This window comes from Monopterus albus, unplaced genomic scaffold (genome assembly GCF_001952655.1).
Source record: "Monopterus albus unplaced genomic scaffold, M_albus_1.0 scaffold434.1, whole genome shotgun sequence".
NCBI classification, from domain to species: Eukaryota; Metazoa; Chordata; class Actinopteri; order Synbranchiformes; family Synbranchidae; genus Monopterus; species Monopterus albus.
In genome coordinates, this window is record NW_018128314.1 from 287,033 (window position 1) to 301,894 (window position 14,862).

Here is a 14,862-nt window from a genome sequence, read left to right on the forward strand (position 1 = left end):
TCGACTGGCCCAATGCCTCACGGCTAGCATGCCATCCGGGGGTACATCGTACCATCTCCCTCCTGAAACGTTACTTCTGGTGGTCCACCCTAGAAAAAAAGACGCCAGAAGGTACGTAGCCGCCTGTGCTCCCTGTGCGCAGTCCGAACCCTTACATCAGTCACCCGCTGGTCTCCTTCGGCCGCTGACTACACCTAGCCGGCCCTGGTCTCACATAGCCCTCGACTTCGTCACCGGTCTTCCCCCCTCCCAAGGCAACGCAGTCATTCTCACCATAGTTGACCGTTTCTCCAAGGCTGCTCATTTTCTTGCCCTTCCTCAGCTCCCCACTGCTCTCAAAACAGCCCAACCAACCACCTCTTCTGTCTGCTGCGGAAACTGACATCGCAGTTCTCTCTGTCCACGCTCATATCACTCGCTGCCACCAAATCTGGGACGAGACCAGGGCCGCCCTCTTACGCACGGCCGACCAGAACAAACGCCTGGCCGGTCGCCACCGTTGGGCCGCTCCTACCTACTAGGTTGGGCAACAATTCCCCCGAAGGACTGTTTCCTCCGGACCGTGGCTCTACTCTCTCCTTCCAGGCAGGTCAATGCACAGTCACCTATCTGTTCCACTATTGCCTTCATCTCTCTGTCCCTACCTTCAGTAACCACCATCACCGTCGACCAGCCCAGGAGTGACCCCACCTACGCAGCTCGGCCCAGCTCTCCATCTCCTCACCTCCTGCGGTTGGTCAAACACCTGGTTACTACTCATCTACAGGACTACGTATCATTTCCCTTTGTGTTTTTGTCATTCCCTGGTTCACTGTATATAATAAATCACTGTATGCACCGAAGCCGGCTACCTGGGTTCGCCTCTTTCCTCGTTCGCACACTGACTGGTGCAAACGGGTCCTAACAACACTGAGCCATATTCACACATATTATCTTAAATGTGGCCATCTAATACCTTTACAACACCTTCGCTTCATGCTGTCTCTTAACCAAGAATGTTTGTAATCTTCAAAAATGGTCAAAGTCCAAATTTCCAAATACCACAGGGCTGGCCTGAAGGCATCACAGAACCAAACAGTTTACACACCAGCACCACAACTTGTTTAACCTTCCACAAAGTACCTGTCCTGTCTGCTAAACACTTTCTAAGCCATATGCACGAGATCATAAACATTTGGAGTGCTGTGTTTACCTACTATGTTTTATAAACACCACCCCCTGTGTTAGCTAATGATGAGCCTGCACAGATGTGGGGTCCAGGGAGGAGATCCATGATGGCAGATTGATGTGGCTGACCTCCTTCAACTTTCACTTTAAATAAAATTCCCTGAATTTATATCAAAATTTATTACAGGGTTATATTTCAGTTTTATGAACATTTTCACCTTCTATTTAAAGGTCAGTATAACCCGACCTTTAAAGGTAAAATCTAAAATTGTGTACCACTATTAAGAACTGCAACATAACTTTTCTGTCTTTTGCACACAAGTAGAACAGACACTGATACCAACAGTGACCCCCCACCCTCCAGACCAGAGTGCTGTGCAGCCAGAAGATACTGTAAGTGGCATTTCATATGACCTGAGCGACTGCCTTTATTCATGAGCCATAAGTTCATCAATAACTGAATGAATGTGTTTCTAACCCTTCTGTGTGGATGGTGAAAAAACACTTTCTGGGAAATAGCAGCCAATCAAGTTAGATAAGATAACATTTCATCTGACAGTGACCCCAGGAGTGCAGTGAATGTCTCCAGCTGAACTGAAATGTCCTTTATCATATTACCGCTAGCACTCCTCAGTACATGCGTTTAGTAAAAGGGTACATCATTTATTTTTGTGGCATTTGTATGTTTACTTAATGCTGGCATGTCAGTTTTACAGTCATTGATATGCATGTTTTCTCAACAAGCAATAAGCCTTATAAGCAGGCTGTAAAATTCCAGAATTTGAGGGGTGAGGCCGTTTAATTTTATACAATTTCAGAGTGCGCAGGCCACTTAGCTAGGCACTAAGGCTGATGGACAAATGAAATGTTGAAGGCTAAGTATGATATTTCATGCTGCTGCATTGGCAGTAGTACCTTTATTATGATTTGTGTAGTACATGGCATTATTGGTGCAATGTAGAGACACCAGCCGCATGTCTTTGGACAGTGAAAAGAAGCCGGAGCACCCAGAGAGAACCCACGCAAATCAATGTATTAGGGCTCCCTAGTAAGCTTTGTGCTTTGTTTTTATTTGAAAACTATTCTAAAGGTCACTTTTACACAAATTCTCTCATGTTACAGTGTAACCTCTGCATTCACATACACTGCAAATGACTTGTTAATCTGCTCTACCACCAGGTGTATACAGAGAATAATACTTCAGTAGGCTGGTGAAATAGCAATATTTCCAATAGCAGGGAAAACAACATGGACATTTTCAAAAGTACATGTAACATTGACCAGCCTCTGAGTTTTCTTATAACTTGTACATCAAGTCAAATATTACATCCCTCAATCTGTTTACCCAGTGAAACTAGAGGAAAGCTCATGGATTTGAGTATTTCACATGCATCACCACTAGCCAGACTGATGAACACTCTAAGTTAAAAATAGCACATACTGTAAACAGGCTGATGTTACTACGACGAGAGGAGAATGCGTGCATCGAGACTAATTTACATATAGAGCAAACAAACTTTCCATAGTCTTTATGTCCTGTCTTTCCTGTCTGAGAAGCACCTGACTCAGCTGCATATGACACACAGAGAACACTTTTGTCGTCATAAAGTGTCTAAAGAAGAAATAGCAACACAAAAATCTATCAGTCCTCCTCTGCCTACACAAAGGTCTTAAAAGGAAACTTGATTTTAAAGTTATCATAGGAACACTAAATATGGTCATGTGAGAATTAATTTCTGTTTAACATAAAACAAACCAAGTGTGATTTGCTTGTGCTTCTCCACTAGTCAACTATCTGGATATAGCACAACTTAAGTGTATACATCTATACTGTAAAAGGTAAATGCAAGCTTCACCCTGTATCTGTATGGATGTATGTAGCAGAGATGTATGCACGGTTTAAGCTTCACATAATGTGGATACTGTATATCCTGCTATGAATTTTTCCAGGATATTTTTAACAGTGGTGGAAGAAGCACTCAGTCTGTTTACTTAAGTAAAAGTAGCAATACCACAGTGTACAAATACTCATAGAGCTCATTTTAGCTGCCTTACATGCTTACAATCTGAATTACTGCTGGGTAGCTTATGAATTTTACACCAAGGATCAATAAGTCTTAAGCTTATACTGTGTTATTAGATTAACCTCATTTTAAAAAAGTAACTAGTAACTACATTTATCAAATAAATGTAGTGAGTTCAAGTACCTAAGTACATTACTTGAGTAAATGTACTTTGTTACTTTCCACCTCTGGCTTTTAAAGGGAAATTTTTACAGTCATTAAATGTGTGAAACTACTGTACACGGGAAGTGAGCGGTGCTGTGTCTGCTGTCTGCAGCTCACACTCTGCAGCTGGTTGAAATTTTTACTCCCACTCCTCATTTTTCTGTAATAATAAAACACATACAGTAGTACAGTGGTCCGTGTCATCTGCCCTTTCTTCTACGCTATCTCAGATTCTTCTTTTATGAGGCAGTATCTTTATGTTATTTATGAGTGGTGTAATGAATATAGAAATAAAAATTCCTGTCTTGGTCTGATACTTGCGTCTACCTGGGGTCTCATTCATAAGCATTACATATGCACAAAATTGATCGAGTAACATGTGTTCACCGCTTCCCACGGGAAAATCAGGATTTATAAAAACAAACTTGATGCAAAAATGTGCATACCTGTACGCTGGTCTGTCACGGGGCAGACACATAGGATCAGACAACCACTCACACTCACGTTTACCACTACTACACCAACAAAAACAATCATAGTCTAGCAAACACCAGCTAATATTCACTATAATATATAAAATATTCACTATGGAGGTGATTGTGGTTCAGTGGATAGAGCAGTCGTCCCCAATCTGGAGGGTCGGAGGTACGAACCACAGTGCCTACAGTCCACATGTTAAAGTGTCCTTGGGCAAGACACTGAACCCCCAAGTTGCCCCCAATGGTTAGAGTGGCGTTTACGCCACCGATGGCTGCCTCGGTTCTGTACAAATTCCTTGTGTGTAACATACTTGGCCGAATAAAGGTGATTATCCTGATTATTATTGATTATAAATAAATGTCTTGAACTTCATCTTAAATCCTAAGGATTGCCAATGAAATAAGGGGAAACGGAAATGATCAGAGAATAAAAGCAACATGTCATTGGTGTTGAAAGGAAAACAGCATAGCCACAATTATAAATCACTGTGAAACTGCAATTTGGTTTTTATTACACGTGGATACAGCTTTCAAATGTCCCGGTGGTAAAGATGTGACAGAATCCATCACAGAGAAAAATTATGGAATATTATTATCTTCCAGGACCTCACGGTGCACCAGCCATGCCATTATTTGTGACTGTGATGTATTAAAGGAACGGTGAAATTCAATTTTTTGCAGCTCCATAAGCATGACAATACACAGCTGTGGCAGGGCCATATGTCCACATGGTGTGTCAAACTACCAGGCAGTAAAGATGAGGTTCAGCGCAGGTGGAAAATAAATATATCAAAAATTTTCATTGCAATTTGAAAAAATTTAAATGGCAGTAAAGCAGTTTAAAGCAGACATGGCCTCAGGGTGCTGGCATGGTGGGATTGTCTTTTAAAGCTGGACTCAGAGAAAGAGTTGAAGTGTGCCCATTTGAAACCCACGTAATGGTTTTAATGGTGAGGAAAGGTTATATACACTACCAGTCAAAGGTCTGGGCACACTTTCCCATTTCTCTGGTAGTGTGAGTCAGAGCTTCATTAGATGGAAACATAAGCCTATAGCTCAGTTGTAGGTCTTGTATGTTGGATAGTCCTCTTTTGGGCTCTTTTGGGTGATTTTCTTTGGACCACTTTTACATTCATATATTTGTAAATGCACAAAAACACTAGATAATTAAATTGTTCACCATGCAGAAGCAGTCAGTGAGTTTGTTGTGTGCTTTCTTTGAAGTGATACAGTGAAACCTGTGATCTGATTCTTCACTCGTTTTTCTTTTTACACACGAGGGATTTTCAAGGCAAATTCACAGTGTTTTTCCAAGTTGCACAGAGGCACTGCTGTGTAGAGTCTTTTAAGTCAATTTAACATTTAGCTTTGTGTGTGCATGTCTGTCATCCTGCTGTGCCCATAACTTTATAGAACCCAGCAGTGGATTCTGCTTTTATTTTAACTTGTTCAAATGGCACCAACTACCAAAATAAATCAATCAAAGCTGCTTTAAAAGCTAATAGAAAAGCAAGCAACAGGAAGAAATTAACACATTTTGTGATTTATTTTTCTTTTAGTGTTAGACTGATAGCAAAAACAAAACCCTTCCCATTCTTTGTTTTGCTTGAATTATAGTGCAACAGACTTCACGCAGGAGACGAGGCTTGTACAGGCAACTCCGGCTCTCTGCTCTCTCTGTGTTTGGTTTCAGTTCTGTTAGTGTACACTAGATCTCCATTAGTGTCAAAAATGCTGAGAGATGCTCAGTTACTGCGTGGAGACAGCCAAACAGCAGGGAGGGGTGTCTTTCCTCTCTGTCTACAGTAGTACAGGTGGTATGTGGTGGTGTTTGTACTGTATGCATGGATTTGTTTTAAACATACTATATATGCTGGTGTATACACTGGCTGTGTGCTTTTGATAGCATGTGATCAGTTTCCCTGGACAACAAAGTTAGTCCAGTTACGTGGCCGAACTTATCTTGATTGGTTAGCGGAGGACGGGGTGGGAGAGGCAATCTGCGGGTGAGGATCTACATGCATTCTCAGTTGCACTGTGTCTATGAGGACTTCATGGACAGGAAGACAAATTCTACAGACAAGGATTTCCTTCACCTATAACTCTTCAACTGTCATTAGGAGGAAACTTTTTTGACAAATCAAAGATCAGTTTGTTTCAAGAACTATAAAGCAGCTAAGAATCTTGGAAAATTGTCTGGAAAAATGAAGGAGATTTAAGGAATTACAAGGAAATATGAAGAAACTACTGTACAGGAAGCATCACAATCCACAGAGGAATACATTATGTTTTTGAAAATGGTCTTGATCCAGTCAACGCTAAATAAACCTAAAACTATTTGAGAGGAATTCCATTGTACCTGAAGTGGTGAGGAAAGGAGAGCTACAGTAAGGACAAATGTGAGGCCTGGGGTGACCTGGGGTGAGGTATGAAGGGAGGGAACCAGCTGAGAACCGTTTTCAATGTAAACAGACAGCACCATGCTAACCTGGCACAGTAGGACCTGGACCGCACTCCTGCTCTTCCTTTTCATTGTTATCTCCCACAACCAGGTAAATACATCTCTTTTTATTTTTGGCATTTTACTGCTTTCTTTTTTAAATACCTGATGAAGACTTCAAAATGTTATTGCTGTGGTGGTTTGGCCTGAATAAAAATCATTTTGTGGAGCACTGAATCCATGAATCAGTGTGTGGGTTCTAATCTTTTTAAAACTTTTTTTCTCTACTAATAAAACATCACTCCACAAGAGTCCTCCATCTGATGTACTGTATGAGGCAAGACTGCATGCCATATTTCTCATGAAATACAGAAAAGCCCTGCTGACAGTTGACTGTAGAGAAATGAAAAATACAACATGGGGTGTTTTTTTTTTATCTTAAAAGAGTCTTTTTTGTATTGGGTGTGGGCTACAGGGGACCCCAGTGCTCATATGCATGCCCTGCAGTATCTACTAATGAAATCACTGCCTGAAAATATCAGTTAGGTGACATGCTTGGAAAGCAACATGGTATCTGTTTTGGAAATCAAATGAGAAAGATGTTTTTCTCAAGGGATGAAAGAAAAAAGCAGAGAAACACTTAAGATAAATACAAGATGAACAGGATCATAGAGCACGTAGTTTGTTGCACAAATTCACTTTCATCTTTAACAATATAATGCAGGGATTTGAGATTCTGGATCTGAAGCAGGTTTAGTCCCATGCGAGACAACGGAAGATAGGGAGACAGCAGCTCTTGTCTTCCTTCTATCAATGCCACTTCTCTGGCCAGAGTCTTGACAAGATGAGTCCTAGTGAATTGAAGCTCCTCTGTCATCCGGCTCACATGAGAAATCTTTGTGGCACAGGTGGCAGATGAGCTGTCAAAGGCACACAGAGAGGTTGCAGAGTTCAGCTGCTTTCTATCCGGTGTGTGAAGATTGGGAGTGTTTGGTCGAAATAGGAAAGCCACTGTCCTCGGCCCTGATTTATAACTGACAGAGATGCCTTGGTCTGCAGTTTGCTTCTCAAATACAGGAAATGTTTAGCTGTGTCACTAAAGACAGCAAATCAGAGGAGAATCATATTTTATGTCAGAACTTTAATTAACGAGAGCCGTCAAATACAATAACCTTTAGTCCAGCACATTCTCACATACTCTTTATATAATTATACTGTATGTAATAAACAGAGGGGTGTGTTACACTAATGCAGAAAGCCAGGTTGATAAATTGCCTGGTAATTATAGATTATACAGTTAAAAAAAGTTAAATATTCCCTCAGTGACACAGCCTGGTCCTGATTATATACTCCCACCAAGTGGGTAAATATTACTACTACAACCTCCACTGCACAGCTCATCCACCGAGAGGCTGAATACGCAGTGTAATTTAATCAACTCATCTTTGAGCACTCAGTTATACACATAACATTGTCATTCTGAAGTTAGACTGTGTGTAGTTATCACATTCAAAGATTTCATTAAGCTTTCAGGAATTCAGTCTAATGATGATTCGAACACATCAAATGGAGCTGTTTACTATACTTGGGTCCAATTTATCCTTTGTTTTGATGGAGACCTGTTTTATACTATATTTTTCTCGTGTATGTAACATATACCATATATTGTGTCATAATTAGACAAGAAATTGAGCCTAATTAACAACTCAAGACAATGTAACAAAAGGCTTTACAAATGAAAGTAATGAAATCAGTTAACTTAAAATATTAAAGCAACACTAACTGGTATTTTTATTTAAATAATGGATCACTTTTCGAACAAACCCAGACAAAATTATTTCAGTATATTGAGGAATGTTTTGACATTTTTGAGCTATTTTCAGTTTCACAGCCTGCAGCTTTAGGCTCACTCTCACTGCTCTCATCAACCTCATTATGAGGTTTTTATTCTCTGTGGCCTAACGCTGGAGAAATCAAAAACTCCAGCTCACTGGAATGTTTAATTCTTAATAGTGAATCCAGTGAATATGTGTAGTATCGCTCATAGCAACGAACCAACAGCATTTCTTAGCTCACTGTTTTGGTTTTTCATAGCAGCTCCATTCTCTGGTTTCCAGTGACAGCAGGTAGCTGTTTGCAAAAAAATCTGCAATATACCCATTGTATCCTACTTTCCTGCACCAAACAGGAGGCAGACAAAGCTGGTGATTAGCATTTAGCAGCTAAAGAGTCATACATTTTTCTCAAGACGTGCTCTTACCTTACCTTACCAGCTTTATCAAGACGTGCTCTTACCTTACCTTACCTTACCAGCTTTGTAAGGTGATCATATGTGTTGTGTTTACAGTTTTTTAATTCTAAAATGATCAAAATCTTTGATGCAACTTTAAGTTAGCCTCTGCAACTTACAGTTTTTAACAGTTTTAAGCTTTGTATTCCAACTCTACACATCCATCTTAGGACAGGGACAGAAAGTAAAATATTTACATAAATAAAGTGGCCACTATTTTGTAAAAAGTACTCATTTATAGTTGTTTATCTGTACTCCAGTACTGGCCTGCTCTTAAATATAAATTACTGGCAGAATCAGGGGTGTGTTAGTGGCCGAATGGTTACCACCACTGTAACATCACAGTTAGATTCTCAGCCAGGGGACTTCTGTTGTGTTTCCCCCCTCTCTCTAGTTGTCTCTCATTAGGCTTTTAATAAAGGCAAATAGGCCAAAAACACTCATTTCATTCATATATCATACTGGAATGACAACAACTTTTCTCTCTTTTCTTTTCTTTCTGATTCCACATCAAAGGTAAAAGCATCAGTACTTGAAAGTCTGATAGCGAAACGGACCGAGTACTGGGAGAACTGCAGCAGAACACTGGCAACAGGTGCACTCTCAAAAACTGGTGAGCCAACTGTTTATGACCTTAATATTTATTACCTTTGTTTATGTATTATTTACCTTTGTATTACCTTTGTGAAATCCTCAGGAATATTTTTTATTGCAGGAAACTACTGCAAAGGAACATTTGACACATTTGCGTGCTGGCCCCATTCGTCTCCAGGAAATGTGTCAATCCCATGTCCTTCTTACTTACCGTGGATCAGTGAAGGTAATGTTGTGTTTAACAAACAAACAAAGAAGCAAACAAACTAGAATTACCACTTTGTGGTTGTATGCCTCCACCAACAAGTCAAATTCATGGGTATGGGACCTTTGACCACCAAAATCTAATCAGTTCATCACTGAGTCCAAGTGGACATTTGTGCCAAATTTGAATAAATTCCCTCACAGTGTTCCTGAGATATTGCATTCACAAGAATGGGCTGGACATACAGACGGACGAACGGACAACTCGAAAATATAATACAACAATATTTACAAAATGAATATTATTGTAGCTTCGACCTTATCACATCAGTTCCCCTTTGTGCTATTCAGACCTTCACTGTCACTGCATTCATTTCAAGTGAAGTGATCACTGTATCTCAAGACAGACTTAAGATACAGGGTTGTGATACACTTCACTTCAGTACTTAAAACACATGTTGTGCTGTCAGTCCTACCAAAAAAATCCGACACTGGTGAGAAGAGCCTTCTTAAATGATATATAGTATAGGATAGGAAGCTAATTAATCACTTTCTCTGGGTAGCAAAGTAGCCATATCCAGTTTTGTGCTTGGCTGGATAATAATGCATAAAAACAAGCAAAGGTTAAAAGGATTCTCATGACCAATGTGCTTTTCAATTATCTGCAGAAAGCAGCAGGTGGGCACACCGAGAATGCTTAGAAAATGGGAGATGGCGACAGAAGGAGAACTCCTCGGAGCCCTGGAGGGATGACTCAGAATGTCAGGAGCACCATTACTTTAAAGACAAGGTGGGCATAAGGGTGTCAGATACAAGGTTTTAGCATGTGTTTGGTGGTATGTGGTGATATGTGGTAATATGTGGTAATATGCGGTGTCTTGGCCACCCTAGTAAAACTTATGATATCCATTATACAAAAACCATCAGGAAAAGTTTTCTTGGTAAATGTCCAAGAACATGTTTCATTAATAGCAAGAGTTTTTTTTTGTATCCATCCATTTTCTTGTATTAGTGTGTGTGTGGCATTACTTACAACCTCGGGATGGGCATGTTTCCATGTTGAATTAAAATAAACGTGTGTGTGTGTCTGTCCAGGAGGACGAACTACTTCGGCAGACAGTCCTCAGGCTTATCTCTGTAATTGGCTATTCCGTGTCCCTGGCCTCCCTCATACTGGCTACTCTCCTGATGGGCATGTTGAGGTCAGTATCAGGGGTAGAGAGGTCTCTGATGGTCTTGTGGCAGTTGGAGACATAAAGGATTATTCAAAATAATAGCAACTTTCATAGCTTTGGCCATCATGGTTATCAGTCATAATAACACTGTACTCACCAAAGTAATTTCTGAGGTCTGAGAAAGAAAAAAAACGTATTGTATATAGGCTTTAACATTATCCTAACCACTATATTTGGTGGTAAAACCAAAATGAATATGCCTGCACATTTACAGAAAGTACAGTAACTCAAAGTTGAATTAGGAAGTATGTAAAACATGATAGATGTTTGCAAAGCCTGGCCACCCTGTCCAAAATTGTCTATATCTGCCCCTGAACAGGAGTAAGAGGTTGTAATTTGAAAACCCAGGTTGTAATAAACCTCCATTACTCCCTAGACTTTGTTTTCTAGGCAGTACGTTAGATGCTTGGAGACCTAGCTAAAATTTGTAATAATGGTTAAAGGTGTTTGTCGTGTTCTATATATCGTTAGCATGGCATTAAGGCTTTTTGGACAGGCTGATTCAGATTTTCGAGAGAGCTTTATTAGCGCGGTCGGCAACAAGTCATAAGTAAGAGTACTTCCTCAACAGCGAGTTACACACACACCCACGCCCATCGGGCATGCTAAGACTGACATACAGAACAACCAATAAGGACAGAGAATCATTGTTACTACGTGCTATTACGCAAACCAATACCAGAATACTACAGTGTTCAATTCACCTCGATAATGAATGAAAGCAAGATAGTTTTTATTTTTTCAGATTAAACATGGTTTTTGTTTTGTTTGTTCTTGTTGTTGCTGTTTTTTAGCAAACACATTTTCACCAAAATGTATCATGTGTATCCAGCCCCTATAAATTTCTTTTATTTTTTGGATGTGTTTTAAAGACTACATCACTGTAATATATTCAAATTGGATCTTGAAAGCAGTACTGAAGCAGCGACTGCTTATTCTATAGCAGCTGTTATACAGTAAATCTGGAGGGCCTTCACTTTTCATGATGCAGTTTTAGTCATTCTGGAAGATCAATACGATTCACTGGCTTTAACTACACTGATACCATGCATGGTTACACAGCACTGCAAATGGCACACTAGGAGAAGAAGGTATATTTACAAGTCTGTGGAGATAATCAGTCATTGTTAATAACATTATAAAACCCAGGAGGCATTAGCATGTTGCTGCCTCTGCCTTGATCATTTGTCATTTCTACTTAGGTCGTGGCTATGGCCTCAGTAATGCTTTTACAATTGGAAGGAAGAATGGATCAATGCCTTCCTCAAATTGCTCCTGTATCTGTTTACCAGGAAGCTCCACTGTACCAGGAACTACATCCACATGAATCTGTTTGTGTCATTCATCCTGAAAGCCATTGCTGTCATTTCTAAGGAAATCATAATGCACATCATGTATTCCAACCTACCCAAGGACGACCCAGGATGGAACTCCTATTCCAGTTCTGGGGTAACAAGGCCCTGCCTAATTATTTACATTTATGGTCATGTTGTGGCCAACTTATATACAGTATTAAAGTATCTGTGAACAAAAAGGACTTTGAAAAAGAAATAATTGTTTGCAAAATTCATCTAACCTATTTCTATACAGATAGCACTGATGTGCAGATTCTCCAAAGTGTGCATGGAGTACTTTGTGGGCTGTAACTACTTCTGGCTCTTGGTGGAGGCAATTTTCTTACACACACTGCTCTTCACTGCTGTAATGACCAAAGGATGTCTGCTGAAGAAATATATGCTACTAGGATGGGGTAAGGTGTGCATGAAATCTTTGTGTGTGGGTGTACGCATCCTAAAGTATTAGAGAGCCTGGTTCCCAAATTTCTCATTTGTTCAGAGATGCCCAAAACTAAGGTTGTATTGATACAACTATCATGCACTGTGTGTGTCTATCTGAGGCCTTGTATATCTTATTCTTCTGTGCTACAGGGCTCCATTATTGTCCAGAAACTATTAAAACACATAAATGAGCCAAATGGTTGTGTTAGGTGAAATGTTTCATTACAATGAACACATGCACACTAATTCTTTCTAAAAACATACATTTTTGATCAGAGCAATATCAAAGATGTTATAATCATACAAAAAAAAACTTACATACTGTACACTGGAGCAGTTTTATGAAAATCATCTTATAACTAACTGGTCAAAGCTTCTCTGTGTGTGGCAGCTTTTGTATGAAAATTCAAATCAATTTATAAATTCACAATTTATAGTAAGTTATAAGAATACTCTGTTGATTTTAGTTGTTTTAAATGAGCATGCCATGCTGTCTTTAGGAACACCTGTCTTGTTTGTGACACCATGGACTGTGGTCAAGATTATATATGAAAACAAAGAGTGAGTGTCACATTATATATTTCACATCAAGTAAATGAATTAAAATGTTCTCCATCACTTGACTTTTTAAACTTTTATTTACTTTTATTCCTAAGATGCTGGTCAATTGTGAACTTGGGGATCTGGTGGATAATACGGGGCCCGATTACTTTATCAGTGCTGGTAAGTGAAGTACTACTTAGGACTATATTACTGAACCTGATGTTCATGTTAGTTACAAATTCATCACGTTGTTCTCATGAGTCTTGTTGCTCATTGCCAGACTTTATTTAGATTTCATTCTGATTTCATACAGTATTTAACAGTTCCTGTCTTATTAGTGCATGTGATATTGAAGACACTGGGGTAGTGACAAGTGTAATTGATTGCTACTTTTTAGGTACATGAGTTCATGTGATGGGCATGTTTTCATAGAATTTTAGTTTGATCAGCCATTAGGATGCCAGTTTTCATTTCTATTGTACCTTGGATCTGTGTTACAGGTCATTTTCTTCATATTCATCAAGATCCTGATGCTGCTGCTGTCCAAGCTGAAGGCAGATCAGGTGAAATTCACAGACTACAGATATAGGTATTTCCCCTGCCATCACTCACTGATGTAAATGTATCTTAATACAAGTGCCAGCCAAAATGACCTTGAGAGTTGTTTCCTAAGTGATGTCTTTAAACAGTACAGTGGGTTCATGATGTAACATTTAAATGTTAATCACTCCCCTGTAAGGCACGATTTCAAATGTCTCCCCCATAAGCTCTGGCCTCCTGACCATAAATATCACCATGGGAGGAAAGCTCTGCTTATATTCACAAAACTCGAGTTTGCCCTTTGTTCTTTGAATCATTTGCCATATAATCCTTTCCCTGGCTTATTGTTTTGCTCATGAAAAAAAGCAGCTATGCACCACTGTATATTTTTGTTTACATCCTTCAGCTTGGCCAGAGCAACACTGGTACTGATTCCTCTGCTGGGAATCCATGAGGTGGTCTTTACTGTGCTAGTAGATGAATGTGTGGAGGGCAGCAGTCGCTACGCCAGGGACTTCATCAACCTCACCATGACCTCTTTCCAGGTAACACCTTGAAAGGGTAAGGCTGGTCATTTTCTATATTAATGGTATTTTCAACAGTTTTAAACATTTTAAACATGTGAATCATCAGTGTGAACGCCACACTGGATCGGTCGAGGCCCGGGTTAACAACGACCACCACCAGTGCTGTTGACCTACAGGGTGCTGGGGGAAATTGGACTACTGTTGGTCGAAGAAGGAGAGGAGGTAGAAGGATTTGTAGACAGAGAGAGAAGAGGAAAGGCAGGAGTATAGGTCTGAGAATAGGGACTCTTAACATTGGCACAATGACAAGGAAAGGTAGAGAGCAGGTAGACTACATTCTCTGTAGACGAGGCAGTCTGAGAGAGATTAGACTGCAAAGTGGTGGTAGGAGAGAGTGTAGCCAGACAGCATCGGATGGTGGTGTGTAGGATAACTCTGGTGGTCAGGAAGAAGAGGAGAGGAAAGACAGAAAAGAAGACCAAATGGTGGAAGTTAAAAAGAAAGAATGTCGAGAGGAATTCAGACAGAAGTTGAGACAGGCTTTGGGTTGTCAGGAAGAACTTCCAGATGACTGGGAAACTACAGCAGAAATGATCAGGGAGACAGGTAGGAAGGTGCTAGGTGTGTCATCTGGAAGGAGGAAAGAAGATAAGGAAACATGGTGGAACGAGGAAGTACAGGACAGCATTCAGAGGAAGAGGCTAGCTAGAAAGAAGTGGGACGTAGAAAGGACTGAAGACAGTAGACAGGATTACAAGAAATTGCAGCATAGAGTGAAGAGGGAGGTGGCAATGGCCAAACAGAAAGCATATGATGAGTTGTATGCCAGGTTAGACA

At 40.1% G+C, this 14,862-nt stretch overlaps 1 protein-coding gene across 1 annotated transcript in view; it reads left to right on the forward strand.

The window, feature by feature from the left end:
* Positions 1 to 6,258: 6,258 nt before the first annotated feature.
* glp2r (glucagon-like peptide 2 receptor) overlaps positions 6,259 to 14,862 on the forward strand; it is a 12,622-nt gene continuing 4,018 nt past the window's right edge. The window contains exons 1-11 of the mRNA XM_020587003.1: positions 6,259 to 6,426; positions 9,121 to 9,217; positions 9,320 to 9,424; positions 10,071 to 10,192; positions 10,498 to 10,604; positions 11,930 to 12,086; positions 12,228 to 12,387; positions 12,916 to 12,976; positions 13,072 to 13,138; positions 13,459 to 13,547; positions 13,905 to 14,043. Coding sequence (XP_020442659.1) covers positions 6,355 to 6,426; positions 9,121 to 9,217; positions 9,320 to 9,424; positions 10,071 to 10,192; positions 10,498 to 10,604; positions 11,930 to 12,086; positions 12,228 to 12,387; positions 12,916 to 12,976; positions 13,072 to 13,138; positions 13,459 to 13,547; positions 13,905 to 14,043 — 1,176 coding nt within the window. The 5' untranslated portion in view covers positions 6,259 to 6,354. The remainder of the gene's footprint in view (positions 6,427 to 9,120; positions 9,218 to 9,319; positions 9,425 to 10,070; positions 10,193 to 10,497; positions 10,605 to 11,929; positions 12,087 to 12,227; positions 12,388 to 12,915; positions 12,977 to 13,071; positions 13,139 to 13,458; positions 13,548 to 13,904; positions 14,044 to 14,862) is intronic.